We start from the raw sequence: 14,675 nt of genomic DNA on the forward strand, positions 1-14,675 counted from the left end.
GTAGTCCTAGTCAATGCTCATTTTAAGATTAATCCCAGAAACATCACCTGGTTTTCATGGGAGAAAACTACTTCACTTACCAAAATATGAAGGACAGGGTGACACACACACTACTTTTTACAATGCATAGACTTCTATGTTTTGTGTAGAAAACTAATAACCAGTTGTGGTAGCACACCTAGTGATGTACACAGTCCCCAGTCGACAGTGTCATTCCTCAGGACAAGACACCAAACAATACATCAACAGGCAGTCCACATACAAGGATGCCTTCATACTGTTGTAGACAACACCTGACACACTATTAACTCTGAGAACCCCCACCAATACACCCAGCACTGCTCACTTTGTAGTAAACTACCCCCAAGCTACTCATAGCATAACCACTGGGACTTTCTCAGAAGTAACTTAGCAAGGCTTAACAAAACTGCCTTAAAACTGACACCAGTGACAATAAAACCATCATTCCGCTAATAATTAGTGAGGGCAAACAAGAAATAACACTTGGAATTAAACATCCCTGATCACCACTTCTGGATTCCAGTATTTTTTAGTATTTTTATTATTAACACATTGGCCGTTTCCCACCAAGATAGGGTGGCCTGAAAAAGAAAATCTTTCACCATCATTCACTCATCACTGTCTTGCCAGATGCATGCTTACACTACAGTTATAAAACTGCAACATTAACACCCCTCCTGGATTCCAGTAGTATTTTTAACCCCTAAACGGTCCAAACATATATATACGTTCTTACGCGTAGCGGTCCAAACGTATATATACGTTCTTACTCGTAGCACCCCAAACGTATATATACGTTTTATTTTTCCTGCCTCCAAATTTGGTATGATTGGCCTGAGATGACTGGTCAGCATAGAATTGGTCTTAACATTCGGTGTGCGCAGTATTAAAAAAATCTGGGACCACTTAGTACCTTGTGGGAGCGCCAGTTAAATTGAGCGCCAGCTAGAGCAAACAGTGCGACAAACACCAAGGATTCACTGATGTAATGTCATGTTAACACTTCTCTTTTAAGAGGAAAGTGATGTTAACCCCAAGTTTAGGGCCTGTCGATCTCTGTCTATCTGTCTCTGTCTCTCTGTCTGTCTATCTGTCTCTGTCTATCTGTCTCTGTATCTGTCTCTATCTCTGTCTATCTGTGTCTGTCTCTGGCTTTGTCTGTCTCTATCTCTTTCAATCTGTCTTTGTCTATCTGTCTCTCAGGTACACATAAATACAAGTACAGTGGGCCCCCGGTTTACGATATTTTTCATTCCAGAAGTATGTTCAGGTGGCAGTACTGACCGAATTTGTTTCCATAAGGAATATTGTGAATTAGATTAGTCCATTTCAGACCCCCAAACATACACATACAAACGCATTTACATAGATACACTTACATAATTGGTCACACTGGGAGCTGATCGTAAACCGGGGATCCAATGTATATGTAGTATAAATTACCTAGGATAACCCAAAAATCCAGACAAAGTACTATAGTCTGCCTGAAGATGTGAGTAAAGGTGATGATGCAGTCCTGTGACTCTCTCTGAGACAATGAGCTAGACAGATAGACAGGGAGCTTGACAGACAAATAGACAGAAATGTTTATGTACCAGCAAAAACAAAGGGAGGGGGATGGTCATCTAATCTTTTCTTATCAGCTGCACCCTCCCTCACCCTCATGTATGCTTATCAAATGTCAGCTCTTATCAGATGTTATCTCCTCTTATCATGTCACTGTCAGGGGCGGACTTTGCTTTTCATGTTTCAAGGGAACTTATTATCATTATTATTATTACCAATTATTATTATTATTCTCCTTCTCCTCCTCCTCTTCCTCCCTCCTTCTCCTCCTCCTCCTTCTTCTCGTCCTCCTTCTCCTCCTCCTCTTCTTCCTCCTTCTCCTCCTCCTCCTTCTCCTCCTCCTTCTCCTCCTCCTCCTCCTCCTTCTCCTCCTCCTCCTTCTCCTCCTCCTCTTCCTCCTCCTCCTTCTCCTCCTCATTATTATTATATACTTCCACATATCCAAAACATTCCTGGGACCTATAAATACTTTGTTTATATTCCAAGACAATAGTAAATGACCAAGGCAGGTGTAAATGTCCACCTGTCAATGTCTTTGTGACAATTTGAGTACAATTTCAGTACCTAATACAGTGGACCCCCAGTTAACAATATTTTTTCATTCCAGAAGTATGTTCAGGTGCCAGTACTGACCGAATTTGTTCCCATAAGGAATATTGTGAAGTCGATTAATCCATTTCAGACCCCCAAACATACACGTACAAACGCACTTACATAAATACACTTACATAATTGGTCGCATTGGGAGGTGATCGTTAAGCGGGGGTCCACTGTACTAGTGTCAGAACGAAGATTGGCTATGAAATGACAAGAACTACTATAAATTGTAATTTTTTTTTTTTCTTTTTTTTTTTTTCAACAAGTCGGCCGTCTCCCACTGAGGCAGGGTGACCCAAAAAAGAAAGAAAATCCCCAAAAAGAAAATACTTTCATCATCATTCAACACTTTCACCACACTCGCACATTATCACTGTTTTTGCATAGGTGCTCAGAATACAACAGTCTAGAAGCATACACATATAAAGATACACAACATATCCCTCCAAACTGCCAATATCCCAAACCCCTCCTTTAAAGTGCAGGCACTGTACTTCCCATTTCCAGGACTCAAGTCCGACTATATGAAAATAACCGGTTTCCCTGAATCCCTTCACTAAATATTACCCTGTTCACACTCCAACAGATCGTCAGGTCCCAAGTACCATTCGTCTCCATTCACTCCTATCTAACACGCTCACGCATGCTTGCTGGAAGTCCAAGCCCCTTGCCCACAAAACCTCCTTTACCCCCTCTCTCCAACCCTTTCAATGACGACCCCTACCCCTATAGATTTATATGCTTTCCATGTCATTCTACTTTGATCCATTCTCTCTAAATGACCAAACCACCTCAACAACCCCTCTTCTGCCCTCTGACTAATACTTTTATTAACTCCACACCTTCTCCTAATTTCCACACTCCGAATTTTCTGCATAATATTTACACCACACATTGCCCTTAAACAGGACATCTCCACTGCCTCCAACCGTCTCCTCGCTGCTGCATTTACCACCCAAGCTTCACACCCATATAAGAGTGTTGGTACTACTATACTTTCATACATTCCCTTCTTTGCCTCCATAGATAACGTTTTTTGACTCCACATATACCTCAACGCACCACTCACCTTTTTTCCCTCATCAATTCTATGATTAACCTCATCTTTCATAAATCCATCCGCCGACACGTCAACTCCCAAGTATCTGAAAACATTCACTTCTTCCATACTCCTCCTCCCCAATTTGATATCCAATTTTTCTTTATCTAAATCATTTGACACCCTCATCACCTTACTCTTTTCTATGTTCACTTTCAACTTTCTACCTTTACACACATTCCCAAACTCATCCACTAACCTTTGCAATTTTTCTTTAGAATCTCCCATAAGCACAGTATCATCAGCAAAAAGTAACTGTGTCAATTCCCATTTTGAATTTGATTCCCCAAAATTTAATCCCACCCCTCTTCCGAACACCCTAGCATTTACTTCCTTTACAACCCCATCTATAAATATATTAAACAACCATGGTGACATTACACATCCCTGTCTAAGACCTACTTTTACCGGGAAGTAGTCTCCCTCTCTTCTACACACCCTAACCTGAGCCTCACTATCCTCATAAAAACTCTTTACAGCATTTAATAACTTACCACCTATTCCATATACTTGCAACATCTGCCACATTGCTCCTCTATCCACTCTATCATATGCCTTTTCTAAATCCATAAATGCAAATTGTAATTATCAGAACATAAAAATTATATAAAATAATATGAAAAATAGAATAAAAGGTATATCGGCAACACTTCTGCAAGTGGCAGGACTCCATGTTGCCGTCACATGAGCATCCAGTGCCAACTTCTCTGCCTCATATCTCTAAGTACTGAGCCTAATTTTTTTTATTCTAAAACACTTAAAAAATGTGCTCTTTTTTTCTATGATTTTTTTTTTTTTTAAATGTTCGGGGCGCTGCGCGAGTGAACGTATATACAGTGGTCCCTCGCTTTTCGTAGTTCTCGGCAATCGTAAATTTCGCCAATCATAGGGGTATTTTCGTATAAACATGGACTCGCTTTTCATAGGTTGACTCGCGAATAGTAGTTCATCTGGGACACGTACGCACGGTGTGAGCCGGGGAGGCCTCCCTACCCAGCCAGTCTGGCATTGTTTACCAGTGAGTGAAGGTCCCCTCAAGTGCTCCTACGAAATATTTCATAATATTCCACTCATTTTAGTGCTTGCAAGTACTAAGCTACCATGGCTCCAAAGAAAGCTCCTAGTGCCAAGCCTGTGGTAAAGAAGGTGAGAAATATGTACAGTGACAAAGTCTTGGGCCATTTTAGGGAAGTGTTAAAGAGACGCCAGAAACAGAGCTCTCTCTCCTCAGTTACTTTGCGAGACAGGACTAGAATGACTCTCAAGGTGGTCCTAGTGGCATTAAGAAACAGAGAAGAGAAGCAACCCCAGAGAAGCAATGGGTACCTGAGGTGTTGCTGGAAGGGGATTCCCCTTCCAAACTGTAAACAATCCAATCTCTCTCCTCCTCCAGTCTCCCATATACTAAGAAGAATCTCCAATAAAGGTAAGTGTTATGCTGTTAATGTTTCATTCATCATTTCCCATTGTATTGTTTATGTACTACATGTATATTTCATGTAAAAAATTTTTTGGTTTTAATACTTCTGGGTGTCAGGAATGGATTAATTGTATTTACATTATTTCTTATGGGGAAAATTGATTCGTAAATCGTAAATTTCATTTATAGTAACGGCTCCAGGAACGGATTAATTACGAAAAACGAGGGACCACTGTATATGTTTGGATCGTTTAAGGGTTAAAATGAATAATTCAATTACTTTTCGGTGATGCAAGTCAACACAGTACTGCAACTGGCTTTTAGCACTAAGAAACCTGGACACCGATTCCTTTCTCATTCCTACACAGGCAAATTTTGCTGAATGGTGAAAAATTCCCACCATTTAAGAAAAAGAAAAAAAGCTTCTGGGTTCATAGTCAGGTAAGCACCCGGGGAGGGGGTAAGTGGCCCCTCTCCCAAAATAAGAGAGGCCCCCACCAATCCGAGCAAAAGCTACTCAAGGCCCATCACCACAGTAAGACCATCCAGCATTGGGATGGGGAGGGGGACCAACAAATTACAGAAGGCAGTATTTTACTAGTAAGGGAAATTAGAAACCTTACCTTTTCAGGTAGGGGCAAAAAGACCTTGTTCTCATTATCTTCATCTCTTGTTTCCAAAAGACAAGATGATGAGAATGGTGTGTGTGAGAGAGTGCTCAAACAATCTCTCACATTGGCTCCTACCCTGACCTTCTTCTCATCATTTCCCATATTTTTTCCCTCCAAGGCGTGTTCAACTATTTCCTCCATGATGTACTGAAGGTCCTCCTCGTCAATGCGAGAAGCACCTCGAGCTCTTCTCATCTCTGCCTCGGCTTTGGGGGATAAGGGCTGAAGGGGTATAATGTGATAATTGTTAATGCTAAGTCGTTATAACCAAATATTATAGCTTTCAATTCTAATTTACACAAACAATGGAACTGATGGGCAGATTATTCTTTAGATAATCTGCTGGAGTTTTTAGTTACCTTTAGAAGGCTTCAATCACAAAACTCTCCATGAACAAAATGACTTTCAACATTAATGGCACATAAAACACATTCTATAAAGACAATACAATAAGTATATGTGATTACACAGAGTAAAACAGTACATTTGGGATATTAGAAAATCTCCCATCTTAACTGCCATTATATATGGAGCCCATATTAAATAATACTTCTCTGCCACACTCTTATCCTCCAAAAAATGTTTATTTCATGTTACTTTAGTTATGTACAATAGTAACTGTATTTATAATTTAGTCAATGAAGCTTCTGTATTTCTTCAAACCATTTTTATAAGATTTAATTTTGTATTTTTGCAATTAATCTGTAACAAGCTTCACTTCATTTAAAAATGAAAATTTTAATAAGAGAAGCTTAAAATCAAATTTATTTTAACTTTGGTATTTAGTGAAAACATATAAATAAAATTCCATATAGGCTAGAGATCTATTATATAAAGTTCCACTGTATGAACTTTCTCACTTGCGAAATCTTTCAAAAAGTTCCACTGTGTGAACTTCTCACATGAGAAAATTTTTACTGAAAGTATGAGCAACAAGAATGTGCACTAAAAATTACAAGTGTTGCAGATATCACTATTTACTTTAGAATCACCGTGAAAATAGGTGTTGGTACAGGAGAATGTCAAAACTTTGGAATCTAAGTCATTGGGAAATGGGAAAGTTTGTTTTGGGACTGAGAAATTAAGAGGTTCCTCAAGGTGTAAGGAATTTAATACTGTAGCATAAATTTCCATAGCTGACTACAACTAAGAGTTATGTTACCATTGTACCTTAAAGTGTGTAGTATACTACCACTGTACCTACAAGTGTGTAGTATACTACCACTGTACCTACAAGTGTGTAGTATACTACCATTGTACCTACAAGTGTGTAGTATACTACCACTGTACCTACAAGTGTGTAGTATACTACCACTGTACCTACAAGTGTGTAGTATACTACCACTGTACCTACAAGTGTGTAATATACTACCACTGTACCTACAAGTGTGTAGTATACTACCACTGTACCTACAAGTGTGTAGTATACTACCACTGTACCTACAAGTGTGTAGTATTCTACCACTGTACCTACAAGTGTGTAGTATACTACCACTGTACCTACAAGTGTGTAGTATACTACCACTGCACCTACAAGTGTGTAGTATTCTACCACTGTACCTACAAGTGTGTAGTATTCTACCACTGTACCTACAAGTGTGTAGTATACTACCACTGCACCTACAAGTGTGTAGTATTCTACCACGGTACCTACAAGTGTGTAGTATTCTACCACTGTACCTACAAGTGTGTAGTATACTACCACTGTACCTACAAGTGTGTAATATACTACCACTGTACCTACAAGTATGTAGTATACTACTACTGCACCTAAAAGTGTGTAGTATACTACCACTGTACCCACCTGGAGGTTATTCCGGGGATCAACGCCCCCGTGGCCCGGTCCATGACCAGGCCTCCTGGTGGATCAGGGCCTGATCAACCAGGCTGTTACTGCTGGCCACACACAGTCCAATGTACGAACCACAGCCTGGCTGATCCAGCAATGACTTTAGGTATCTGTCCAGCTCTCTGTTGAAGGCAGCCAGGGGTTTATTGGTAATTCCCCTTATGCTTGGTGGGAGGCTGTTGAACAGTCTTGGGCCCCGGAAACTTATGGTGTTTTCTCTTAGTGTACCAATGGTGCCCCTACTTTTAATTGGGGGTATTTTGTATTGCCTGCCCAGTCTTTTACTTTCGTAGGGAGTGATTTCTGTGTGCAGATTCGGGACCATTCCTTCCAGGATTTTCCAAGTGTAGATTATGATATATCTGTCTCTCCTGCATTCCAACGAGTACAAGTCAAGTGTTTCCAAGCGTTCCCAGTGGTTAAGGTGCTTGACAGAACTTATATGTGCAGTAGTTTCACCTGCTTGGAACGGAGCTGTTAATGTACAGCAGCATTCCAGCCTAGAGAGAACAAGTGATTTGGCATCTCTCGTTTTGAACGTTCTCATTATCCATCCTATCATTTTCTTTGCACTTGTGATCGTGGCACTGTTGTGATCCTTGAAAGTGAGATCCTCAGACATTACTACTCACAGGTCCCTTACATTATTTTTCCACTCTATTGTATGGCCAGAGTTTGTAGTATGCTCTGTTCTAGTTATTATTCCCTCCAGTTTTCCATAACGGAGTAGTTAGAATTTGTCCTCATTGAACATCATGTTGTTTTCTGTTGCCCACTGGAAAACTTTGTTTATATCTTCTTGGAGGTTAACCACGTCCTCAATAGATGACAGCCTCATGCAGATCGTAGTATCGTCTGCAAAGGATGATACGGTGTTGTGGGTTACATCTCTGTCTATGTCTGATATGAGGATGAGGAACAGGATGGGGGCAAGTACTGTGCCTTGTGGAACAGAGCTCTTCACTATGGCAACCTCCGATTTAACTCTGTTGACCACTACTCTTTGTGTTCAATTGGTTAGGAAGTTAAAGATCCATCTCTCCACTTCACCAGTTATTCCTTTAGTACGTATTTTGTGTGCTATTATGCCATGATCACACTTGTCAAACGCTTTTGCAAAGTCTGTGTATATAATATCTGCATTCTGATTTTCTTCCAGTGCATCCAAGGCCATATCATAGTGATCCAGTAGTTGTGAGAGGCAGGAGCGACCTGCCCTGAACCCATGTTGCCATGGATTGTGCAGTTTTTGGAAATCCAGGTGGTTTGCAATCCTGCTTCTTAGTACTCTTTCAAAGATTTTTATGATGTGGGACATTAGAACTATTGGCCTATAGTTCTTAGCTAATGCTATGCTGCCACCTTTATGGAGTGGGGCTATATCCGCTGTTGTAAGTGACTGTGGAATTTCACCCATGTCCAAGCTCTTTCTCCATAGTATACTTAGGGCACATGTGAGGGGTTTCTTGCAGTTCTTAATGAACAAAGAGTTCCACGAGTCTGGGCCTGGGGCTGAGTGCATGGGCATGTTGTCAATGGCTTTTTCAAAGTCTATCGGAGTTAGGGTAATGTTGGAAATCTGGCATACATTTATGGAGTTTTGAGGCTCATTCATGAAGAAGTCATTTGGGTCGTCGATCCTCAGACTGGTAGTGGCTCACTAAACACAGAGTCGTACTGGGATTTCAGTATTTCACTCATTTCCTTGTTGTCATCTGTGTAAGTCCCATCCTGTCTGAGTAAGGGCCCGATACTAGATGTGGTATTTGCCTTGTTTTTGGCATATGAAAAGAAGTATTTTGAATTTCTTTCAATTTCACTAATAGCTTTTAGCTCCTCCTGTCTCTCCTGGTTCCTGTAAGAGTCCTTTAACTTAAGTTCGATAGTTTCCACTCCCATGGTCAGCGTTTCCTTCCATGTATCAGATACTCTAGCATTCCTGAGGAGCTCAGTGATTCTTCGTCGTCTTCTGTAGTGGGAGCGTCTTTCTCTCTCCAGTGTGTAGTATACTACCACTGTACCTGTAAGTGTGTAGTATACTACCACTGTACCTATGTGTAGTATACTACCACTGTACCTATAAGCATGTAGTATACTACCACTTTACCTATAAGTGTGTAGTATACTACCACTGTACCTATATGTGTGTGGTATAGAACCACTGAACCTACAAGTGTGTAGTACACTACCACTGTACTTATATGTAGTATACTACCACTGTTCCTATAACTAGTATACTACCACTGTATCTATAACTAGTATACTACCACTGTACCTATTACTAGTATACTACCACTGTACCTAAAACTAGTATACCACTTGTCAGTCATCTTGCAGATAACTGACAAGACACCATCTTTATACCAAGTAAAGCACATAGACATAAATTCTACGTAAGTAATGCTATATCAGACACTAACTCTCAATACCTATTCACCAATAATTCAATACAGCAGGGCGCTGCTTTATGTCATTTTGCTTTACGGTGTTTTGCTAATACAGTGGAACCTCTACTTGCGAGTTTAATCCATTCCATGACCTTGCTTGCAACTGGATTTGCTCGTTTGCAGAGTCAATTTTCCTCATTTAAATGCAATTAATCCGTTCCAGTGGAATTCTGTACTTCAATAATTTCGCTAATACCAACTCTACGGCTTATTTATCTATCTCACTTCATCTAATATGATATAATAAACAATATAAATAACATAGAAACCTGATATATACTCTAAAATGAATAAAATATGTCATTCATGTAGTGTTATGGGCGGTGTTGGCGGTGGACGAGAGTTTGTCTGCACACCGGGCAAACTAATAATAATAATAATAATAATAATACAGCCTCTCCTCACCTGACAACAGAGTTCCATTCTTAATACAGCGTCAATAAACAAATTCATCGCTAAATGAGGAGCATCTTACAGCCTCTCCTCACTTAGCGGCGTACTCATTTACCAATGCCTCGGACTTACGACTGGCTCTCTGACCAGTATTCATACCTTAATAATGTATATTAGAGATGATTTCCTCTATTCTGTTCATTTCAATAAACAGTTCACTACTGAATAAACATTTAAAAATATACCAGAAATGTTATAAATGGTGCAAAAGTAAGATTAAAACAATATCAAAGATGGTTGACACAAACTCACTACCATTATAGTAGGCTCCTCCCTTAGCGATGAATTCGTTTATGACGTGGTCTTAGGAATGGAACTCCATCGTTAAGTGAGGAGAGGCTGTATAATGGTAGTTGGTTTATGTCAACCATCTTTGATATTTCTTTAATGTCACCCTTGCACCATTTTTAGTATATTTCTAAATGTTTATACAGTAGTGTACTGTACAGTGGAACCCCGAGTTTCAGCCGCCCTGAGTATTGCCCGCTTATTTCGGCTAAATTTTGTCCCGAGTTTCGGCCTGTGCCCCGTGTTTCAGCAGGCGTACCAGACCTGTCCACCTGCCCATGTCTGCACACCTGCCCACGCAGGTGTCATGAGCCAGTCTAGCTTTGTTTATCCTTGAGTGAACATTACCCTGTGCACTCAGCCAAACATTTCACAATAAATTCATTGTGTTTAGTGCTTGTTTATTGATTGTGACTGTGAAATAAGCCACCATGGGCCCAAAGAAACTTCCTAGTGGCACCCCTTTGGTAAAGAAAGTGAGAAACACCATAGAAGTGAAGAAAGAAACTGTACAAAAATACGAGGCCGTGAGCCACACTTATGGAGGCAGTGGTTGAGGCAGTAGTTGAGGCAGTGGTTAGGGTAGTGGTTGAGGTAGTGGTTGAGGCAGTGGCTGAGGTAGTGGTTGAGGCAGTGGTTGAGGCAGTGGTGGAGGCAGTGGCTGAGGCAGTGACTGAGGCAGTGGTTGAGGCAATAATAAGTCCTCCCTCTCTCCTCCTCCCTATCTTCCAGATGCCAACAAGAGTCTTCAATGAAGGTACATAAATGTGATTTGAAATGTTTATCTATTTCATTACTCATTTAACCCTTTGACTGTCGCGGCCGTATATATACGTTTGTGAGGTACCGTGTTTGACGTATATATATACTCATAAATTCTAGCGGCTTCAAATCAGGCAGGAGAAAGCTAGTAGGCCCACATGTGAGAGAATGGGTCTGTGTGGTCAGTGTGCACCACATAAAAAAAATCCTGGAGCACGCAGTGCATAATAAGAAAAAAAAACTCCGACCGTTTTTTTTAATTAAAATGCCGACTTTGTGGTCTATTTTCGTATAGTATTTGTGGGTGTATTCTCGTTTTCATGGTCTCATTTGATAGAATGGAAACTATATTATAGAAATGGAGGTGATTTTGATTAATTTTACTATAAAAAGAACCTGGAAATGGAGCACAAAGTACAGGAAATGTTTGATTTTTGCCGATGTTCAAAAGTAAACAAATGATGTCATTGTCCAATAAATGTCCAAATAGCCATTCTAATACGCAGTCATGAATGGGTTGATGTAATTTTTACAATTATTACAGTATTGCAGTAGTCTGCATAACAGTAAATCTTCTATTTTTTGTTTGAATAAAATTTCAAAATAAAAAGCAAGAGTAATATCACAGGGACCTGGAGACATGACTGATGAACAAAGAAAATCTTATTTTAGAGCCAGGAATGTCTGCATTGTTCATTCTGGACCTTATTTTGAAATTGTCGTATTTTTTAATTTTCGTGAAATTGGCCAAATTGCAAATTTCTGACCATGTTATTGGGTAGTTGAAATCGGTAAATGGGCAGTTTCTTGTGCTCAATCGATAGAAAAAATAGAGTTCTGAAGAAATAGTTATGAGTTTGGTTGACTGGAATAACGGAATTAGCCGAAAATAGGGCTCAAAGTGGGCGAAATTGCCGATTTTTAAATATCGCCGAAGTCGCTAACTTCGCGAGAGCGTAATTCCGTCAGTTTTCCATCAAATTTCGTTTTTTTTGGTGTCTTTACAATCGGGAAAAGATTCTCTATCATTTCATAAGAAAAAATAATTTTTTTTTTTCGAATATTTTGCGACACCAGGAGCAACTTCAGGATTGGGCCCTTCGACAGTCAAAGGGTTAAGTACTATATGTATTTATAATTGTGAAGGTTTATAAACTAAAAGAGGAGGCAGTTAGGGTAAGATATAAACAGCTATTGGAGGATAGATGGGCTAATGAGAGCATAGGCAATGGGGTCGAAGAGGTATGGGGTAGGTTTAAAAATGTAGTGTTAGAGTGTTCAGCAGAAGTTTGTGGTTACAGGAAAGTGGGTGCGGGAGGGAAGAGGAGCGATTGGTGGAATGATGATGTAAAGAGAGTAGTAAGGGAGAAAAAGTTAGCATATGAGAAGTTTTTACAAAGTAGAAGTGATGCAAGGAGGGAAGAGTATATGGAGAAAAAGAGAGAGGTTAAGAGAGTGGTGAAGCAGTGTAAAAAGAGAGCAAATGAGAGAGTGGGTGAGATGTTATCAACAAATTTTGTTGAAAATAAGAAAAAGTTTTGGAGTGAGATTAACAAGTTATGGAAATCTAGAGAACAAATGGATTTGTCAGTTAAAAATAGGAAAGGAGAGTTATTAAATGGAGAGTTCGAGGTATTGGGAAGATGGAGGGAATATTTTGAGGAACTGTTAAATGTTGATGAAGTTAGGGAAGCTGTGATTTCGTGTATAGGGCAAGGAGGAATAACATCTTGTAGGAGTGAGGAAGAGCCAGTTGTGAGTGTGGGGGACGTTCGTGAGGCAGTAGGTAAAATGAAAGGGGGTAAGGCAGCCGGGATTGATGGGATAAAGATAGAAATGTTAAAAGCAGGTGGGGATATAGTTTTGGAGTGGTTGGTGCAATTATTTAATAAATGTATGGAAGAGGGTAAGGTACCTAGGGATTGGCAGAGAGCATGCATAGTTCCTTTGTATAAAGGCAAAGGGGACAAAAGAGAGTGCAAAAATTATAGGGGGATAAGTCTGTTGAGTATACCTGGTAAAGTGTATGGTAGAGTTATTATTGAAAGAATTAAGAGTAAGACAGAAAATAGGATAGCAGATCAACAAGGAGGCTTTAGGAAAGGTAGGGGGTGAGTGGACCAGGTGTTTACAGTGAAACATATAAGTGAACAGTATTTAGATAAGGCTAAAGAGGTCTTTGTGGCATTTATGGATTTGGAAAAGGCGTATGACAGGGCAATGTGTGGTGTAAATATTATGCAGAAAATTCGGAGTGTGGAAATTAGGAGAAGGTGTGGAGTTAATAAAAGCATTAGTCAGAGGGCAGAAGAGGGGTTGTTGAGGTGGTTTGGTTATTTAGAGAGAATGGATCAAAGTAGAATGACATGGAAAGCATATAAATCTATAGGGGAAGGAAAGAGGGGTAGGGTTCGTCCTCGAAAGGGTTGGAAAGAGGGGGTAAAGGAGGTTTTGTGGGCGAGGGGCTTGGACTTCCAGCAAGCGTGCATGAGCGTGTTAGATAGGAGTAAATGGAGACGAATGATACTTGGGACCTGACGATCTGTTGGAGTGTGAGCAGGGTAATATTTAGTGAAGGGATTCAGGGAAACCGGTTATTTTCATATATTCGGACTTGAGTCCTGGAAATGGGAAGTACAATGCCTGCACTTTAAAGGAGGGGTTTGGGATATTGGCAGTTTGGAGGGATATGTTGTGTATCTTTATACGTATATGCTTCTAAACTGTTGTATTCTGAGCACCTCTGCAAAAGCAGTGATAATGTGTGAGTGTGGTGAAAGTGTTGAATGATGATGAAAGTATTTTCTTTTTGGGGATTTTCTTTCTTTTTTGGGTCACCCTGCCTCGGTGGGAGACGACCGACTTGTTGAAAAAAAAAAAAAAAAAGTATGACAGGGTGGATAGGGGGGCAATGTGGCAGATGTTGCAGGTGTATGGTGTAGGAGGTAGGTTACTGAAAGCAGTGAAGAGTTTTTACGAGGATAGTGAGGCTCAAGTTAGAGTATGTAGGAAAGAGGGAAATTATTTCTCAGTAAAAGTAGGCCTTAGACAAGGATGTGTGATGTCACCGTGGTTGTTTAATATATTTATAGATGGGGTTGTAAGAGAAGTAAATGCGAGGGTCTTGGCAAGAGGCGTGGAGTTAAAAGATAAAGAATCACACATAAAGTGGGAGTTGTCACAGTTGCTCTTTGCTGATGACACTGTGCTCTTGGGAGATTCTGAAGAGAAGTTGCAGAGATTGGTGGATGAATTTGGTAGGGTATGCAAAAGAAGAAAATTAAAAGTGAATACAGGAAAGAGTAAGGTTATGAGGATAAAATGATTAGGTGATGAAAGATTGGATATCAGATTGGAGGGAGAGAGTATGGAGGAGGTGAATGTATTCAGATATTTGGGAGTGGACGTGTCAGCAGATGGGTCTATGAAAGATGAGGTGAATCATAGAATTGATGAGGGGAAAAGGGTGAGTGGTGCACTTAGGAGTCTGTGGAGACAAAGA

The 14,675-nt window shown here is 40.1% G+C and overlaps 1 protein-coding gene across 18 annotated transcripts in view; it reads right to left on the minus strand.

The window, feature by feature from the left end:
* l(1)G0196 (inositol hexakisphosphate and diphosphoinositol-pentakisphosphate kinase) overlaps positions 1–14,675 on the minus strand; it is a 1,071,245-nt gene that overhangs the window by 188,815 nt on the left and 867,755 nt on the right. For 15 of the 18 annotated variants that reach the window (XM_070103279.1, XM_070103273.1, XM_070103280.1 and 12 more), the window contains one exon: positions 5,327–5,596. The exons of the other annotated variants lie outside the window; for them this stretch is intronic. In XM_070103279.1, coding sequence (XP_069959380.1) covers positions 5,327–5,596 — 270 coding nt within the window. The remainder of the gene's footprint in view (positions 1–5,326; positions 5,597–14,675) is intronic. 18 annotated transcript variants of the gene reach the window in all.

The sequence above is a fragment of the Cherax quadricarinatus genome, chromosome 85 (assembly GCF_038502225.1).
Source record: "Cherax quadricarinatus isolate ZL_2023a chromosome 85, ASM3850222v1, whole genome shotgun sequence".
Taxonomy (NCBI): Eukaryota; Metazoa; Arthropoda; class Malacostraca; order Decapoda; family Parastacidae; genus Cherax; species Cherax quadricarinatus.